Source organism: Vanacampus margaritifer, chromosome 12, assembly GCF_051991255.1.
Source record: "Vanacampus margaritifer isolate UIUO_Vmar chromosome 12, RoL_Vmar_1.0, whole genome shotgun sequence".
NCBI classification, from domain to species: Eukaryota; Metazoa; Chordata; class Actinopteri; order Syngnathiformes; family Syngnathidae; genus Vanacampus; species Vanacampus margaritifer.
In genome coordinates this window covers 10,998,182-11,012,486 of record NC_135443.1, presented here as the reverse complement: position 1 = coordinate 11,012,486, position 14,305 = coordinate 10,998,182, and the positions used below count along the sequence as shown (strand labels likewise).

The following is a 14,305-nucleotide window of genomic DNA, read 5'->3' as shown; positions in this document are numbered from 1 at the left end:
GTAGCTTGGATTACAGGTACGCGCCACCGCACCCGGCGAAAAACTGCAGCTCGAGTAGTGATTTTGTTTTAAAATTGTGACGTCACCATATTCGTCAGCGAGGTAGGCCTACATAGAGCAGTGTGTGTGTGTTTTCTCCCATCACTAGTAATAAATTAATTTGCTGTGGTCTTCTGTACTATTGTGTAGATAGGCTGTAGCCTACTTGTTTATATGCCTGAATGCCAGTTAATCCATCCGCTCTCTCTCCACCTATGTTAAATTTTTTGTTATCATCACTTTCACTTTTTAAATAATGAGCAAAATCCAGAAGAGCAGGATATGATTAGAGCGTCAAGATAAGGCAGAATAATTTTAAACTACTGGTTGGACCTTAAACATGGTACCCAGCACCGCTTCCCCCCACAAGGAGGCAGTCTAGGACAAACAGAAACTGCTTTGTGAAGATGTGTTGGTGCAATGACGTGAACTGTCAGCGTGTGCGTAAATGGAGACAAATTATAAAAGGCTGTGTCTCAATGTAAGGCTCAGGCTGCACTACAGCGTCTATTCACAGGCGCGATCCCACTACTGAGCGGTACGGGGGATTTGACCTGCTCCGTTGCCGACCTAGGCCGGTGCACCCCTCCTTAGACGACCTGGTGGCCCCAAGCTCCCCCAGGAGCACCATATCGACACCGAACTTAGCATGGACACCCGCTCGACATAGTCCGCTGCAGCTCAGAACCCCTGAGCTCAATGATCCGCCAGCCTCAGCCTCCCGGTAACTTGGATTACAGGCGCGCGCCACCGAACCCGGCGAGAAACAGGTGCACGAGTAGTGCTTTAGACTTGAAGTCTTGTGAGGTCTTCATGGGGATTTGGCGACATCTAGTGGTTTCATGTGTGTATGAAAAGGTACACAGAACACAGAGCGATTTTGAAACACAAGATACCGAACACATTCCAGTATAGTGCTTCGATTGTGTGTAGAAAACAATTTTATCAATAATAAATTCCATAATTTACATGTTCAAAGGAGTAGGGAGAAGTACAAGAACTTATCTATCTTATTCCCTAAACAATAGAAAATAGACAAAAACATGCTTATCTTATGTGCACAGATAATATTGGTATGAGTTGTAAGCCCTTATCCATTACATAGAGGCAAAGAAGAGAAAGAAAAAGTCCTACATACACAATAAATCCCCAAACATTAGTTGTTGAACATATATGGGCACACATGCACATGAGTACACACACATATACACACAAACACACGTTTATCTACATTCATATCTGATTTGCTTTACAGCGCAATACCGCCTTTGTCCAGGAGGAGGGAGTGTAGGACAAACAGAAACTGTGCTTTGTGAAGAAAAAAACTCGAGTGTTTGACGTTTGTGTAATACTTAAACAATACAAGCTATAAGCGTGTGTGTTGTTGTAAATGTAGACGAAGTACAAAAGACTGTGTCTCACTCTATCACTCAGGCTGAATTGCAGCGTCTATTCACAGGTGCGATCCCGCTACTGAGCGGTACAGGGGCTTTGACCTGCTCCGTTGCCGACCTGGGCCGGTGCACCCCTCCTTAGGCGACCTGGTGGTCCCGAGGTCCCCCGGGAGCACCATATCGATACCGAACTTAGCGCGGACACCTGCTCGACATAGTGCGCTGTAGCTCAGAACCCCTGAGCTCAAACGATCCGCCAGCCTCAGACTCCCGATAGCTTGGATTACAGGCGCGCGCCACCACACCCGGCGAGAAGGAGTGGCACGAGCAGTGCCTTGTGACGTCAAGTGGTTTTCTATCATTTATTCTAACCATAACTGATGATCCAATAAACTCTTAAATAAATCTTTAGAGGAGACACGTATATTAGCCATAAGAAATCGAGCCTATATCCATTCTTTGTCACTTTTCTTACAATATTTTTGTGATAGCAGTTAGTTGCATGATTTTCTAATGAACTCATTAATTAAAAAACTTTCTGTTAGGATTTAGAGTGCATCGATTAACACACTGTTTAAAAACTACATGTGTGGCTTGAGTACAGGACAGCTACACTTCTTATCCCTTACCTGATGTGTTCCGTGAAGGAAGCCATAGTCACAATATTATATTACATAAGTAGGCTACATATATTACTTGCATACTTCAGTTATCATAATTTTTAAGTTAGTTTTGAGCCATAATCGGGCAAAAATAGTGGGTAAACTTTCACCGGCCACATAATGACATGAAGGGTCAGTCCGAGTGAGTTTGAAACCTCCAATTGGTTAAGTTGTCATGATGATGAGAAAAATCCGTGCTGTTGAATGTCAACATTTGCTGTGAGGCTATAAGATGACTGAAAATAGAAAACACATTTTTTATTATTGTCTTTTTTTAGCAAAGTCGTGGCAGTTTGTGAGTGAGGAAAACAAAAAACAAGCAAAAATAACTTGAAATGTTGGCGGTGGGGATTTCTTCAGTATGGGCACTACTTTTAGTCTAACTGTCCACAATTTCTTCATCACAAGTCTGTTTTTGATATTTACTTTCTAAACAGGATTCCACAACCACTGCACACAAAAACTGGGATGTTTTTAGCATTGTGCACTGGCTCAAGTACATCCTGGTTAGTTTTTCCATCATCTGCTGATGTTTTGTCAGATAAGTCACTATCACTCCAATGTCCCGTGTCTGCTGCTCCGTCAGAGGAGCACGTTGAGTGTAAAATGAACGTGTAGGAAGATATGTCATCATCCTCGCTGTCTGAAATGAGCTCCTCTTCAAATCCTTCAATAGGGCACACCAGCATCTGATCAAAGGCGTTGTCCACACTGAAAGAAAGCAACCGATCACTAATGCACCCTGGAAACAAATAAAATATTTTAACTATGAAACAATGCCCCTTGTAGACAGAGGTGTCGCAATAAGGCAACTGCTTTTTGCCACCTGTCATTTGAAATTGTTGACCATCCAAACCTTTTCTTAAAAGTTTTTCTTTTTTCTTGTGCATTTTAACTCATTCACTGCCCTTGTCGGCTATAGACGTCAAAAATTCATTTGAACTATTTCTATTAGTTTAACATTTTTTCCCACTTTTGTGAGAAAACCTAGATTTTTTAAAATTCATTGTACATTTAGAACAGATATAAAATTGGTGAATAATCGTGAGTTAACTAGTGAAGTCATGCGATTAATTATGATAAAAAATTAATCTCCTGATGCCCCTAATTTTTAATAATCTTTTCTTTTTTAACAAACAAAAAAGAAGTTTATTAAAAATAAAAATAACTTTTTTTTTTAATTAATAAAAAAAGAAAAATATTATTAAAATTTAGGAGCGTCAGATGATTAAAAATTTTCGTAATTAATAGCATGACTTAACTAGTTAACTCACAATTAATCACTAATTTTATATCTGTTCTAAATGTACTTTTTTTTTTTTAGATTGTCATACTCTTGTTGACAAAAGTGGAAACATTTTTAAACTAATAGAAATAGTTCAAATGAATTTTTGACGTGTATAGCCGTCAATGGCAGTGAATGAGTTAACCACTGCACAAACATACAATTGCCACTTTATGCATGTTAACAGGGTTAATTGACTTACTACGAGCTGGTGTGACTCTCATGAACCAGATGAGCCATAGAGACATAACGATGCTTGAGAGCCTCCTCCGGAGCGATTCTTCTCTCAGCTTGAATGTTTAGAAGACTTTTTAGAAAGCTAACAAATTCATTTTGATCTTCAAATTCGCTGATCACCTCTTTTTTATCCTCTTGGCTCTGCTGGGTGTCAAACAAAGATGGCTGATCCAGTTATGGACTACAGAATGAAGAGCTCTTTTCTAAAACGAGAGCAACTGATTGATCAAAATGGACCCTGCCATGTCATTCTGTTGTGTATGGACTTTTTTTTTTGGGACATGTTCACACGGTGGCAATGAATTGTTTGAACTGGATGAAATTATTATTTGTAAAACATATTAGTCAATTTTCTTCTACATGGATTAATAGCATTTTGGAAAAGAGTTCTTCAAATTCAAATAGTCGTGCATTTGTTCTTTCCTCTTAAAAAAAAGGACCACTTACAGTTCGAAGGGAATCCAGAGACTTTAGTCGTATCTTCCATGTTTTCGTCTCTTCTCCGCTCGTAAGCTTATATTCATTTGGAGTCTAGAGGAATCAAATAAACAAACAAAAATGCATATTTTCAAACGGGGCTGTCTTAAAAGTTTGAAATTCAAGAAAGTTCTTCATGACTACCTTTAGCTTCCACTGTTCAAAGTTTAAATGGGTAAAAAACTTCTGGCTGTATTTGCCCGCTATGAGGAGTGAGTCGTCTGGCTGGCCTTGTATTTGTACGATGGTCCTCATCTTGGGGGGACAAAACATGTTCGATATCATCGGGCACTTCTTACTTCATAACTTTACAGTGTGTCAATAACAAGTGAAGTATTCTGTCCTATTTACCATCTGGTACTCGCAGTTTGTTGCAAAAAGGTGCTGGCCAATGTGCAAGAAAGTGAGAGCACAACCAAGTCCCCACATGTCCACTTGCTCAGAGATTGGGAGGCCAAGGGTGACCTCGGGTGCTCTGTTTGTAGGAGGAGCAGAAACAGAAAGTACATTTAAATATGTGTTGCCTTGTCAATGAAATCTCCTCAGGGCATTCATTGCCATAAATGCTGGCCAATGGCACATAAAGGATAAGAACTAAATCAGATTACAGATTCACCAAACAAGGCCTGCTAACAGGCTGAGAGTGATGTTAGCATTTTCTGTTCTCTGATTGTTTTGAGATATATAGGCGTACCAAGGCCATCAGTGGGCCACGGATTGGTGTATTCACACTTTTATGGAGCAGGGCAAATGTCGGACATGATTAAAAACTTATTTTCAAACTGATTTTTGCGGAAAATGCCCATGGGGAGAGAATTTATTCTGCACTTACAGGGTAGCAAGTATGAGGGCTATATAGCTAAGTTCTTTAGCTATCCTACAGGCTTGAGCAAAGAAAGTGGGTGGTATTTATTTACATGAATAATAACTCATTGTCTGAATGTTGGATATGATTAAACATTAATTTCAAGCAGACTTTTTTTTAAAGACGTTGCCGGCTGGAGAATTTATTCTGTACTTACAGAGCAGCAAGTATGCTAGGCTATATATAGCTAAGTGCTATAGCTAGTTTACAGGCTGGAGCGAAGAAAGTGGGTGTTCTTTTGTTTTGTTTTTAATCTACAGTAGTAATAAGGAGTTATTACTACTGTAGAGGTTATCTGAGTATAATGTATTTCATTTGAAGTTTTTCCAGGTGTTTGTCATGTTATTCAATAAATACTGTAAACTGCTCCAAATAATATTGTGGTATAAGACAAGGGTTAGGAGTTGTTTGGAGGAAGATAGAGGGCTAACTATGGGTCTTGTTTATCTCAAATACGTGGAATGCCTCTCTTTTTCTAATACCAGTTATATTTCCAATTTTTGTTTATTATTTTGTAAAATCATAATGTCATGGTAGCGGCAGGCTATTAAGGGACAGATTATGCATATATGACATAATACGCCCAATTTGTTTGGAACTAAATTAACCTGTCTGAGAACACATTGTCAAGGTTGTAAACAGGTTCATTTGATTGACCTTGGGATGGATTATTTCATTTCCCATTATTTCTTATTTCATAATATCGTACAAACAAATCAACCAGGAATGTGGTTGACCTCAGACTTGAAGAGAAAAGAACCCTACCGGTACCCCATAGGCTGGATGGTCATTCCAAGGGTTACTGCAGAGGTCTGGAGGGAGCAGCCGAAATCTATTAATTTAACCCTGAGCGGCTCACATGAATGGTTTACCAGCATGATGTTATCAGGTTTCAGGTCTGCATGAATGATTTGGATACCTTTCAGCGCTTCAAAGGCCGTAAGCAACTGCACAATAAGAGGAGGAAACAAACTCAGATGTTTGTCACAAGTTAAAAGGGAATTTTATTTATGTGCAATTTTTTTGTAAGATGTAATATTTAACACAACTCTGCCATGACATAACTTTACCTGATGCGCAATCGGCCGTATCTCACTGACAGACAATGGCTTCTTACGTTTCTTGACAACAAAATCGAAAAGGCTCATCTCTAGCATTTCAAAAGCCAAACACGTATACCCTTCGTGCTCAAAGTTTTCAATAAACTTCACAATGCTCTTTTTTACTGGGTCCAAAACACTTACAATCTCAAGCATTTTGATCTGTGGAGAAAACAACACAAATAGGTGACAACTAAGCACTTGGTTAGGTCATCATAGCTCCATACAGATTTAGGATATTATACCTCCATATTGGATATCACATTTGACTTGGTTTTAAGAACTTTGAGGGCTACGGTCTGTGACGTGTCCAAGTTTACACACCGGGCAACTTTACCAAAGCTTCCTTCACCAATTAAGTCCTTAACCAGGTAGGTACTTGTTTTACTACTCAGGATGTTAGATTGTAGCTTTTCAAATGGTTCACTTTTTTTCTTCTTATCTGCAAATGTCGATAGAATTTTCAGTTAAAGAGAACATAAATAGGTCATGGAGTCAACACTGATTACTCGCAGACCCTGTATACTATAAGCAGAAAGACCTACCAGTTTCACTTGGTGAGTGTTGAGTATTTGAGTTTACACCCATTGCCATTTTTTTATTTTCATATTATATTACAAAAAATAAATCTCAATAATATTAAAAAAAAAAATCTTATTTTGGACTGTTTACTTTTGACAAGAAGAGCAAACTCAGCGCCATAACCACTCTATGATGTCATGTCATGTGATTCACGGCTGTGACGTCATAATCCATGATGACGCTTACAAGTAAGTGAGATGTGTGTGCGTTGTCATTTTTTTACAATCTAGCTACAGATGAAGTGGGACTCACAGAAAGGTAATCGTTTTTTGGGTGGCATTCATGTATTATACTTAACAATATATGACTTGTTATTGTTATTAAAGGCATTTAAGACATGTTGATGACATTTATAAAAAAAAAAAAAGCTATTTGATCAATTTGATCAAATATAATGGTCAAATGATACAGTGTTTGTCTTTAATTTAGCTGTGCCAAAATGTCTTCCAGGTCCAATACAGTTGAAAGTGTATAGTCAGGAGTTACTGAACCATCAGGCACAGCATCACCTGCACTGTTAACCCAAACAGTAGCACGCACTTGTGCATTGAACCCTCCCTGGATGTCAGTGTCGAGTGAGTCTCCAACCATTATGCAGTCCTGGGGTTCCACCTGCAGCAGGTCAAAACACACTTTGAAGATGGAAGGGTAAGGTTTCTGCTCGGGGTAATCTCCCCCAACCACAATTCTATCAAAAAAGCTTTCACAACCGACAGCCTTCACTTTCTCCCATTGTGTTTGAGAAATCCCGTTGGTCAGGAGCAGAAGCTTGTATTTCCTCCGAAGTTGTTTCAGAAGATCGGATATCTTAGGGGACAGCTTCAGCAGCTCCAGTCGACCATTTTTCCACATGTAGTAGCACTGAGCTGCCAGGGAGGGTGTTGAACAACTATCCACACTTTCCTTAATGCTGTCTTCCCAGTGACCCACTCGGATCTCATCGGTGGATCTGCCAGCTGCCGGGTCAAATTTCTGCTGCAGAAGTTTTTGCATGAACTTGTCACAAATGTTGGTGATGGTGTCATCATCAAGAGCCAGTGAGGTCTTCAAAAGTTCATGGGTCTGTAAAAGTCACAAAGACTATTTCAATTACAACATGCACGTAAACCACACAAATGTCCAGAAATGTTTGATGAAGAGTAAGTATATATAAACTCAGCTCATGTATATGTAAAAAAATAATATACAGTAACCTAAACATACAAATCAATCATTAGACCTTTACATATATATTACTTCAGTGACTAATTAGTAATCCATAGAATTTCAATGTCGCCATGTTTTAAAAGGTTAAAAAAGTACGTAATCATCTGACAAACCGGTAAATTAATAGTTATGTAATAAAGCAGTAGAGCAGGTAAACAACAGACAATTCGAATAAGAATGAGAAAGGGCATTTTTCGTGAAACAAAGTTAGGAGCAGTCGGAAATTTAATTATTTGACCGCGAGGGTGTGGTTCTTGTCTTTCCCAGTGAATATGAACGCAATCCATCCGTTACCTACACAGGTTAGTTTAGTAATTTGGCATAAAAAACAATAATACACTTTTAGCAGGAGAATACTACCTTTTGCATCGCCAATTCACCAGCCCTGTATGTTTCGATGAGCGTGTTGTCTAAGTCAAATAATATAGCCTTTATTGAGTTACCGTCCATTGCTACACTACATTGAGAACACGGAAGCAGAGTTGACTGAGTTGCGGAAGTAACCACGAAAGGATGAACGCTATTAATGGTGGGAAATGTAGTTTTTTTTGTATGAAAAAGCGCACTTTCAATTTTCAGCCCCTTGAGGGCGTTAATAAACCAAAATGGCGATCATCCAAGGTCCTATTCTAATATCCCATTATCATGTTTTAAATCAGGAAGTTATTACAACACCTGGTAGTTCTAAAGTTTTCACACAATCACAGATTAAGACACTGTTACTAAATACAAAACATTATACAGCTATTTTGCACCACCTGCAACGGATATATACACCCATGGGGGGAAAAAATTAAGAAATCACGTTTGTTTTTTCAGTTTCCTGTTCATTTTAAATGCCTAGTACAACTAAAGATACACTTGTTTGGACCAACAAAAACATAACATACGCATTGAATTGAAGATTATCGAGTTTTCTTGATAACAGTCAAAATCACTTCACAAGTTTTTTCATAAATATAGTAGCTCTGGCATTGTACTGCCAATTAATGTAAAATCATCAAATGGAAAATGTATTTAGAATCAAAGACTAATAGCTTTCTTTGGTCCTTGAATAAAATACTTATCCCGTAAAATACAACTGTTAAACAAAATTATCAAAATGGACTCAGCTTTACAGGCTTTTTTTCTTTTCTCTCATAGAAACAATTCTCAGAACTTATTGCTTCCAGTTTTAGTTGTGCCCACAAGCAGCACACTTCAGAAGGGTTTATTTGCGAGGCCCTGTGGAAATAACTTGAGCAGGCTATTTTATTCTGCGATGATACGTAGCTACAACTTATATGCTATTCGAATTTGGCTTTGTAAAGTGCATACATTTCTTGAGATTTCTCCAACAAGCGTCAAAACTGAAAGCCAAACATAATCCACGTTTGTCCATCTTCGCGCCAGTGGCTAAATTTGGCTGCAGGTTATAAACCATAACAGAAAGTGAATAAAATTGAGTTAACTGAGTTTTTTTTTTGTGTGTGTGGTAACGCTTTAAAATAATTTTGATTAATATCTGAAGTTAAACTGCACTTTGCGATGTTTAATTACACAAAAAAAATGTAGTCCATTTTCACCGATTTTTGTAAGCAGCTAAACTGAAATAATGAAAGTCTGAAATGTTGAATTAATGCCTGCAAACGTCAGTTGTGATCATACACCTTGTCTGCAAAAGCAAAACATACTTTAGTTCTTATGTAATCAAGTCATTCTCTCTTCTGGCTGGCAACGAGCCAGCGGTTCACACGCAACTACGTGCGGGCTTTTTTTGTTGTCTCGCAGACCCAATCAGAACACACAACAAGTTCTTCTCACATTACCTGAGATCATCCGTTTGAGTGTGGCTCAGGTGCTTGCGTGAGTACTTCAATTGGCCTTAAAAAACAAACAAACACAGATAAGGTATAAGCCAAGAAATAGCGCGAGACGTCTAACTTGCTACTATCTATCAGAACAAACAACTTTTGCACGCGAGGTGAGAAATAAGCTTATTTAAGGGGCAGGCGTGCAGCAACTCGAAGCTCTTCTTAAAAAAAAAAGTAATCTTGGAAGGAAGTGAATTAAAAGTGCGCGTGAAGAGATGGAGCTATCACGTGCACGTCATGGGAGAGCTGGAGCTGATTTCAGTTGACTTTGGGCAAAAAAGTGGGGTACATCCTGGAATGATCACCCTCAATTATTCACACACGCACATTCATAGATCCTTGACGTTAAGGCGGACGTGCTCGTCACACGTAGCACAGCAGCCCGCACTGAACACTTCCACTTTTATCTTTGTGGGTGGCAACACGTACACCATTTCTCAGCTGGCCATGAATCACGCACATAAAAAGTTATTCTAAAAGGTGCTGCTTTATTTCTACCGTCCAACAAAACGATGTTATAATGATTCTCTTTGATTTGTAATGAGGCTGCAAAGAGAGCCTCTGTAGGTGTTGCGTTTGTGTGGGCGTGCACGCGGAAGGTCATTATCGCTAACTCTGGCTCTCGGTGCGAGTCATTAATGTTGATCTTGTTTCAATTTATTCACAACTTTACTTGGTAAACTCTGGGCCCGTTTAATTGAATAGAAAGCTGATAATAGTCCTGCCTATCAATTTACGTCACTGGCATAGATCGAAGAACAAAAATACATTTGTAATTAATAAAAAATAATAATACAATATTAAATAAATTTACGTCACTGGCATAGATCGAAGAACAAAAATGCATTTATAATTAATTTAAAAAAAAATACAATAATAAATAAATTTACGTCACTGGCATAGATCGAAGAACAAAAATATATATGTAATTAATTAAAAAAAATACAATAATAAATAAATGTACATCACTGGCATAGATCGAAGAACAAAAATATATATGTAATTAATTAAAAAAAAATACAATAATAAATAAATTTACGTCACTGGCATAGATCGAAGAACAAAAATTACATTTGTAATTAATAAAAAAAAATACAATATTAAATAAATTTACGTCACTGTCATAGATCGAAGAACAAAAATATATATGTAATTAATTAAAAAAAAATACAATAATAAATAAATTTACGTCACTGGCATAGATCGAAGAACAAAAATACATTTGTAATTAATAAAAAAAAATACAATATTAAATAAATTTACGTCACTGTCATAGATCGAAGAACAAAAATGCATTTATAATTAATTTAAAAAAAAATACAATAATAAATAAATTTACGTCACTGGCATAGATCGAAGAACAAAAATATATATGTAATTAATTAAAAAAAATACAATAATAAATAAATGTACATCACTGGCATAGATCGAAGAACAAAAATATATATGTAATTAATTAAAAAAAAATACAATAATAAATAAATTTACGTCACTGGCATAGATCGAAGAACAAAAATACATTTGTAATTAATAAAAAAAAATACAATATTAAATAAATTTACGTCACTGTCATAGATCGAAGAACAAAAATACATTTATAATAATTTTTAAAAAAATACAATGATAAATACATTTATGTCACTGGCATAGATCGAAGAACAAAAATATATTTGTAATTAATTAAAAAAAAAAAATACAATAATAAATACATTTATGTCACTGGCATAGATCGAAGAACAAAAATACATTTGTAATTAATAAAAAAAGATACAATATTAAATAAATTTATGTCACTGGCATATATCGAAGAACAAAAATACATTTATAATTAATTTAGAAAAAATACAATAATAAATCAATTTACGTCACTGGCATAGATCGAAGAACAAAAATATATTTGTAATTAATTAAAAAAAATACAATAATAAATACATTTACGTCACTGGCATAGATCGAAGAACAAAAATACATTTGTAATTAATAAAAAAAATACAATAATAAATAAATTTACGTCACTGGCATAGATCGAAGAACAAAAATACATTTGTAATTAATAAAAAAAAATACAATATTAAATAGGCAGCACGGTGGTGACTGGTTAGCACGTCCGCCTCCCAGTGCAGAGGACGTGAGATCGAGTCCGGGCTTCGGCCTACCTGGGTGGAGTTTGCATGTTCTCTCCGTGCTTGCGTGGGTTTTCACCGGGTACTCCGGTTTCCTCCCACATTCCAAAAACATGCATGGCAGGTTAATTGAACACTCCAAATTGTCCCTAGGTGTGATTGTGAGTGTGATTGTGAGTGTGGTTGTTTGTCTCTGTGTGCCCTGCGATTGGCTGGCAACCAGTTCAGGGTGTACCCCGCCTATTGCCCGAAGCCAGCTGGGATAGGCTACAGCACCCCCGCGACCCTTGTGAGGAAAAGCGGCCAAGAAAATGGATGGATGCATGGACAATATTAAATAAATTTACATCACTGGCATAGATCGAAGAACAAAAATACATTGGTAATTAATAATTTAAAAAAAATACAATAATAAATGAATAAAAAATCTTGTGAAAAAAAAACTGTGATTATCTCTCCCTGGTTGGAAATCAAGGGCACATCTCTGCCTGTTGTTGCTATAAATATGTTTGGAAGATAAACTCAAGCTGGAATGGAAAAAGAACTCAGCTGTGCTGTCTTTGTCACGACGCTTCCATCCAGCTTTGTCTCTCGCGAAGTCATATGCACGTACACACAAGCGCACACACATGTACGCATGCGCACACACGGATGGAAGATTAGATCAAGGACGAGAACGTATGAACTAGAGCCACAACGGAAAATGCTGATGTACTTAACGACACTATAGTCGTGGTTACAGGGAAGAATGGCAACTTGCACGTACACACAAAAAGCATCTGGGATGATCTGGATGGTGATTTGTGCAAGGGTTTTCCTTCACGTCCATGTTGCGCTGTATAAAATGACACCACTTGGTTTTTTGGACCTGAGTAATAATAGTGGACATGCTTGTGAAGTTCTTTTTGAATGTTACAATGTGAAAAGATATGCCCTCAGTTTCCCAGGGATTACAAAAGCTTCATTCTTTCCTCGGATACACCTGAATTCTCCTGACCGGCCACTGAACCAGCACGGAGTGCGCGGGGTGGGGTGTAGTGGGGTTGGGTGGGCGGTGAGGTTGGAAGTTTACATTTAGGGAAAATAAGAAATTGTGCATTCTTGTCTGGCCCACAAGCCAAGCTGTGACTGTTATGTACATTCACTGGGCAGAAGGAAGCAAGAGGGGAGACCAGGGCTAGCTAGTTATATCACTTTTATATTTTTATATATTTCTTGGAATCAATACATCATATATAAATACAATGTTTACCAGATGAAAGACCAAAGTCTTGGGTATATTTTTTGCATTCATGTCATTTTCATACCTTGTGTCAGTGCAGAGTTATAAGCCATCAAATAGAGGGAGTGAACATGTGACATGTGTTGCCCCACCAATGGGTAAGTTGTCACACCATATGGAATAATATGTCACACTGGATTTTGCAACTAATAAAACAAGGACAAAAATATCCTTATTTTCCCATTTTTTTTGTTTTTGTTTGTTTTTACAGCCAGAGAAATTGTTTATCATTGATCTTGAAAATTTACCATCTAGTCATTGAGCAAACTTTAATATAAATTATGAAATAGATTAAAGTCTTAAGGAACTGCTGGCATGTAAGTCATAGCTCTCCACCACAATTTTTTTCCCCACTTTTGTTAACAAATGTATGAAAACCCAGATTTTTTTTATTGCACATTTAGAACACCTGATGCCCTAATTTTTAATATTTTTTTTCTTTAGTTTTTTAAAATCGCGTTAGGCGATTAAAATTTGTAATCGTAATTAATCGCATTACTTCAGTAGTTAACTCACGATTAATCACAAATGTTATATCTGTTGTAAATGTACAATAAAAAACTCTAGGTTTTAGTGGGGAAAAAAATGTTAAACTAATAGATATAGTTCAAATGAATTTTTGACGTCTATAGCCGTCATTGGCAGTGAATGAGTTAAAAACGAGTGAAAATTTGTATTTAAAAAAGGATACGTTTAATCAGTTTGAAACATCCTGTCTTCATAGTGTTTTTGATTTAATATACATTGAAAAGTATTTGCATATCATTGTATTCCGATTTGATTTACATTTTACACACAACATTCCAACTTTTTTGGAATTGAGGGTTTGTGCAATCTTGTTTTCCACATTACGATACTGTACAGTGTGTGCGTATGCTGCATCTTCTTTATCTTTTAATTGTATGCCAAATGTTCCCATGTTTCAGGCTGACCTAAACAGGACAAGACCAAACAGGTTGGGACAAGACTGGCGAAGGTTTGGATTCATCTTACTGAAACGCACAAGAAGCCACAATCCACAATCTGCCTGCCTACACTTTGATCAAATTCATTCAAATCCTTTTACACCACCCGCGCCACAATTTAGACCGGCTTTTAATTGGTCTAAAGTCTAGTCTACTTTCAGCCACCGAATTTTCAGGTGCGCCGGGGGGAAAAAATTGCCCAGCATGGCACATGGTCTACCAAATTCCCAAACGC

At 37.2% G+C, this 14,305-nt stretch overlaps 2 protein-coding genes across 4 annotated transcripts; both read right to left on the bottom strand.

Moving 5' to 3' along the window:
• Positions 1 to 2,338: 2,338 nt before the first annotated feature.
• Positions 2,339 to 6,439, bottom strand: LOC144061304 (homeodomain-interacting protein kinase 1-like). 3 transcript variants are annotated; one of them, XR_013296158.1, is made up of 9 exons: positions 6,305 to 6,439; positions 6,030 to 6,221; positions 5,725 to 5,906; positions 4,446 to 4,569; positions 4,239 to 4,349; positions 4,065 to 4,148; positions 3,738 to 3,820; positions 3,583 to 3,670; positions 2,793 to 2,806 (listed from the first exon to the last, which is right to left on the bottom strand). XR_013296158.1 is itself a non-coding variant. In XM_077581635.1 (8 exons), exons 1-8 carry the CDS (start codon positions 6,308 to 6,310, stop codon positions 2,518 to 2,520), a joined length of 1,167 nt encoding a protein of 388 aa, XP_077437761.1. In that variant the 5' UTR covers positions 6,311 to 6,439; the 3' UTR covers positions 2,339 to 2,517. The 3 variants fall into 3 exon arrangements, 2 of the variants coding, with proteins under 2 accessions (XP_077437761.1, XP_077437762.1); XM_077581635.1 differs by having other exon boundaries at positions 2,339 to 2,806; positions 3,583 to 3,761; XM_077581636.1 differs by having other exon boundaries at positions 2,339 to 2,806; positions 3,583 to 3,758.
• A 615-nt stretch (positions 6,440 to 7,054) lies between these two features.
• nanp (N-acetylneuraminic acid phosphatase) lies at positions 7,055 to 8,589 on the bottom strand. Its single transcript, XM_077581637.1, has 2 exons — positions 8,208 to 8,589; positions 7,055 to 7,703 (listed from the first exon to the last, which is right to left on the bottom strand). The coding sequence occupies exons 1-2, from the start codon at positions 8,295 to 8,297 to the stop codon at positions 7,062 to 7,064; spliced, it is 732 nt and encodes a 243-aa protein (XP_077437763.1). The 5' UTR covers positions 8,298 to 8,589; the 3' UTR covers positions 7,055 to 7,061.
• Positions 8,590 to 14,305: the final 5,716 nt, after the last annotated feature.

Excerpts from the sequence above, each read along its gene's own strand:
- nanp (XM_077581637.1), bottom strand. The coding sequence starts at position 8,297 with ATGGACGGTAACTCAATAAAGGCTATATTATTTGACTTAGACAACACG. Across the intron at positions 7,704-8,207 it reads GTGAATTGGCGATGCAAAAG|ACCCATGAACTTTTGAAGAC; the intron begins GTAGTATTCTCC and ends TGACTTTTACAG.
- LOC144061304 (XM_077581635.1), bottom strand. Across the intron at positions 5,907-6,029 it reads TACGGCCGATTGCGCATCAG|TTGCTTACGGCCTTTGAAGC; the intron begins GTAAAGTTATGT and ends CTTATTGTGCAG. Across the intron at positions 2,807-3,582 it reads GAGAGTCACACCAGCTCGTA|TGTGGACAACGCCTTTGATC; the intron begins GTAAGTCAATTA and ends GCTTTCTTTCAG.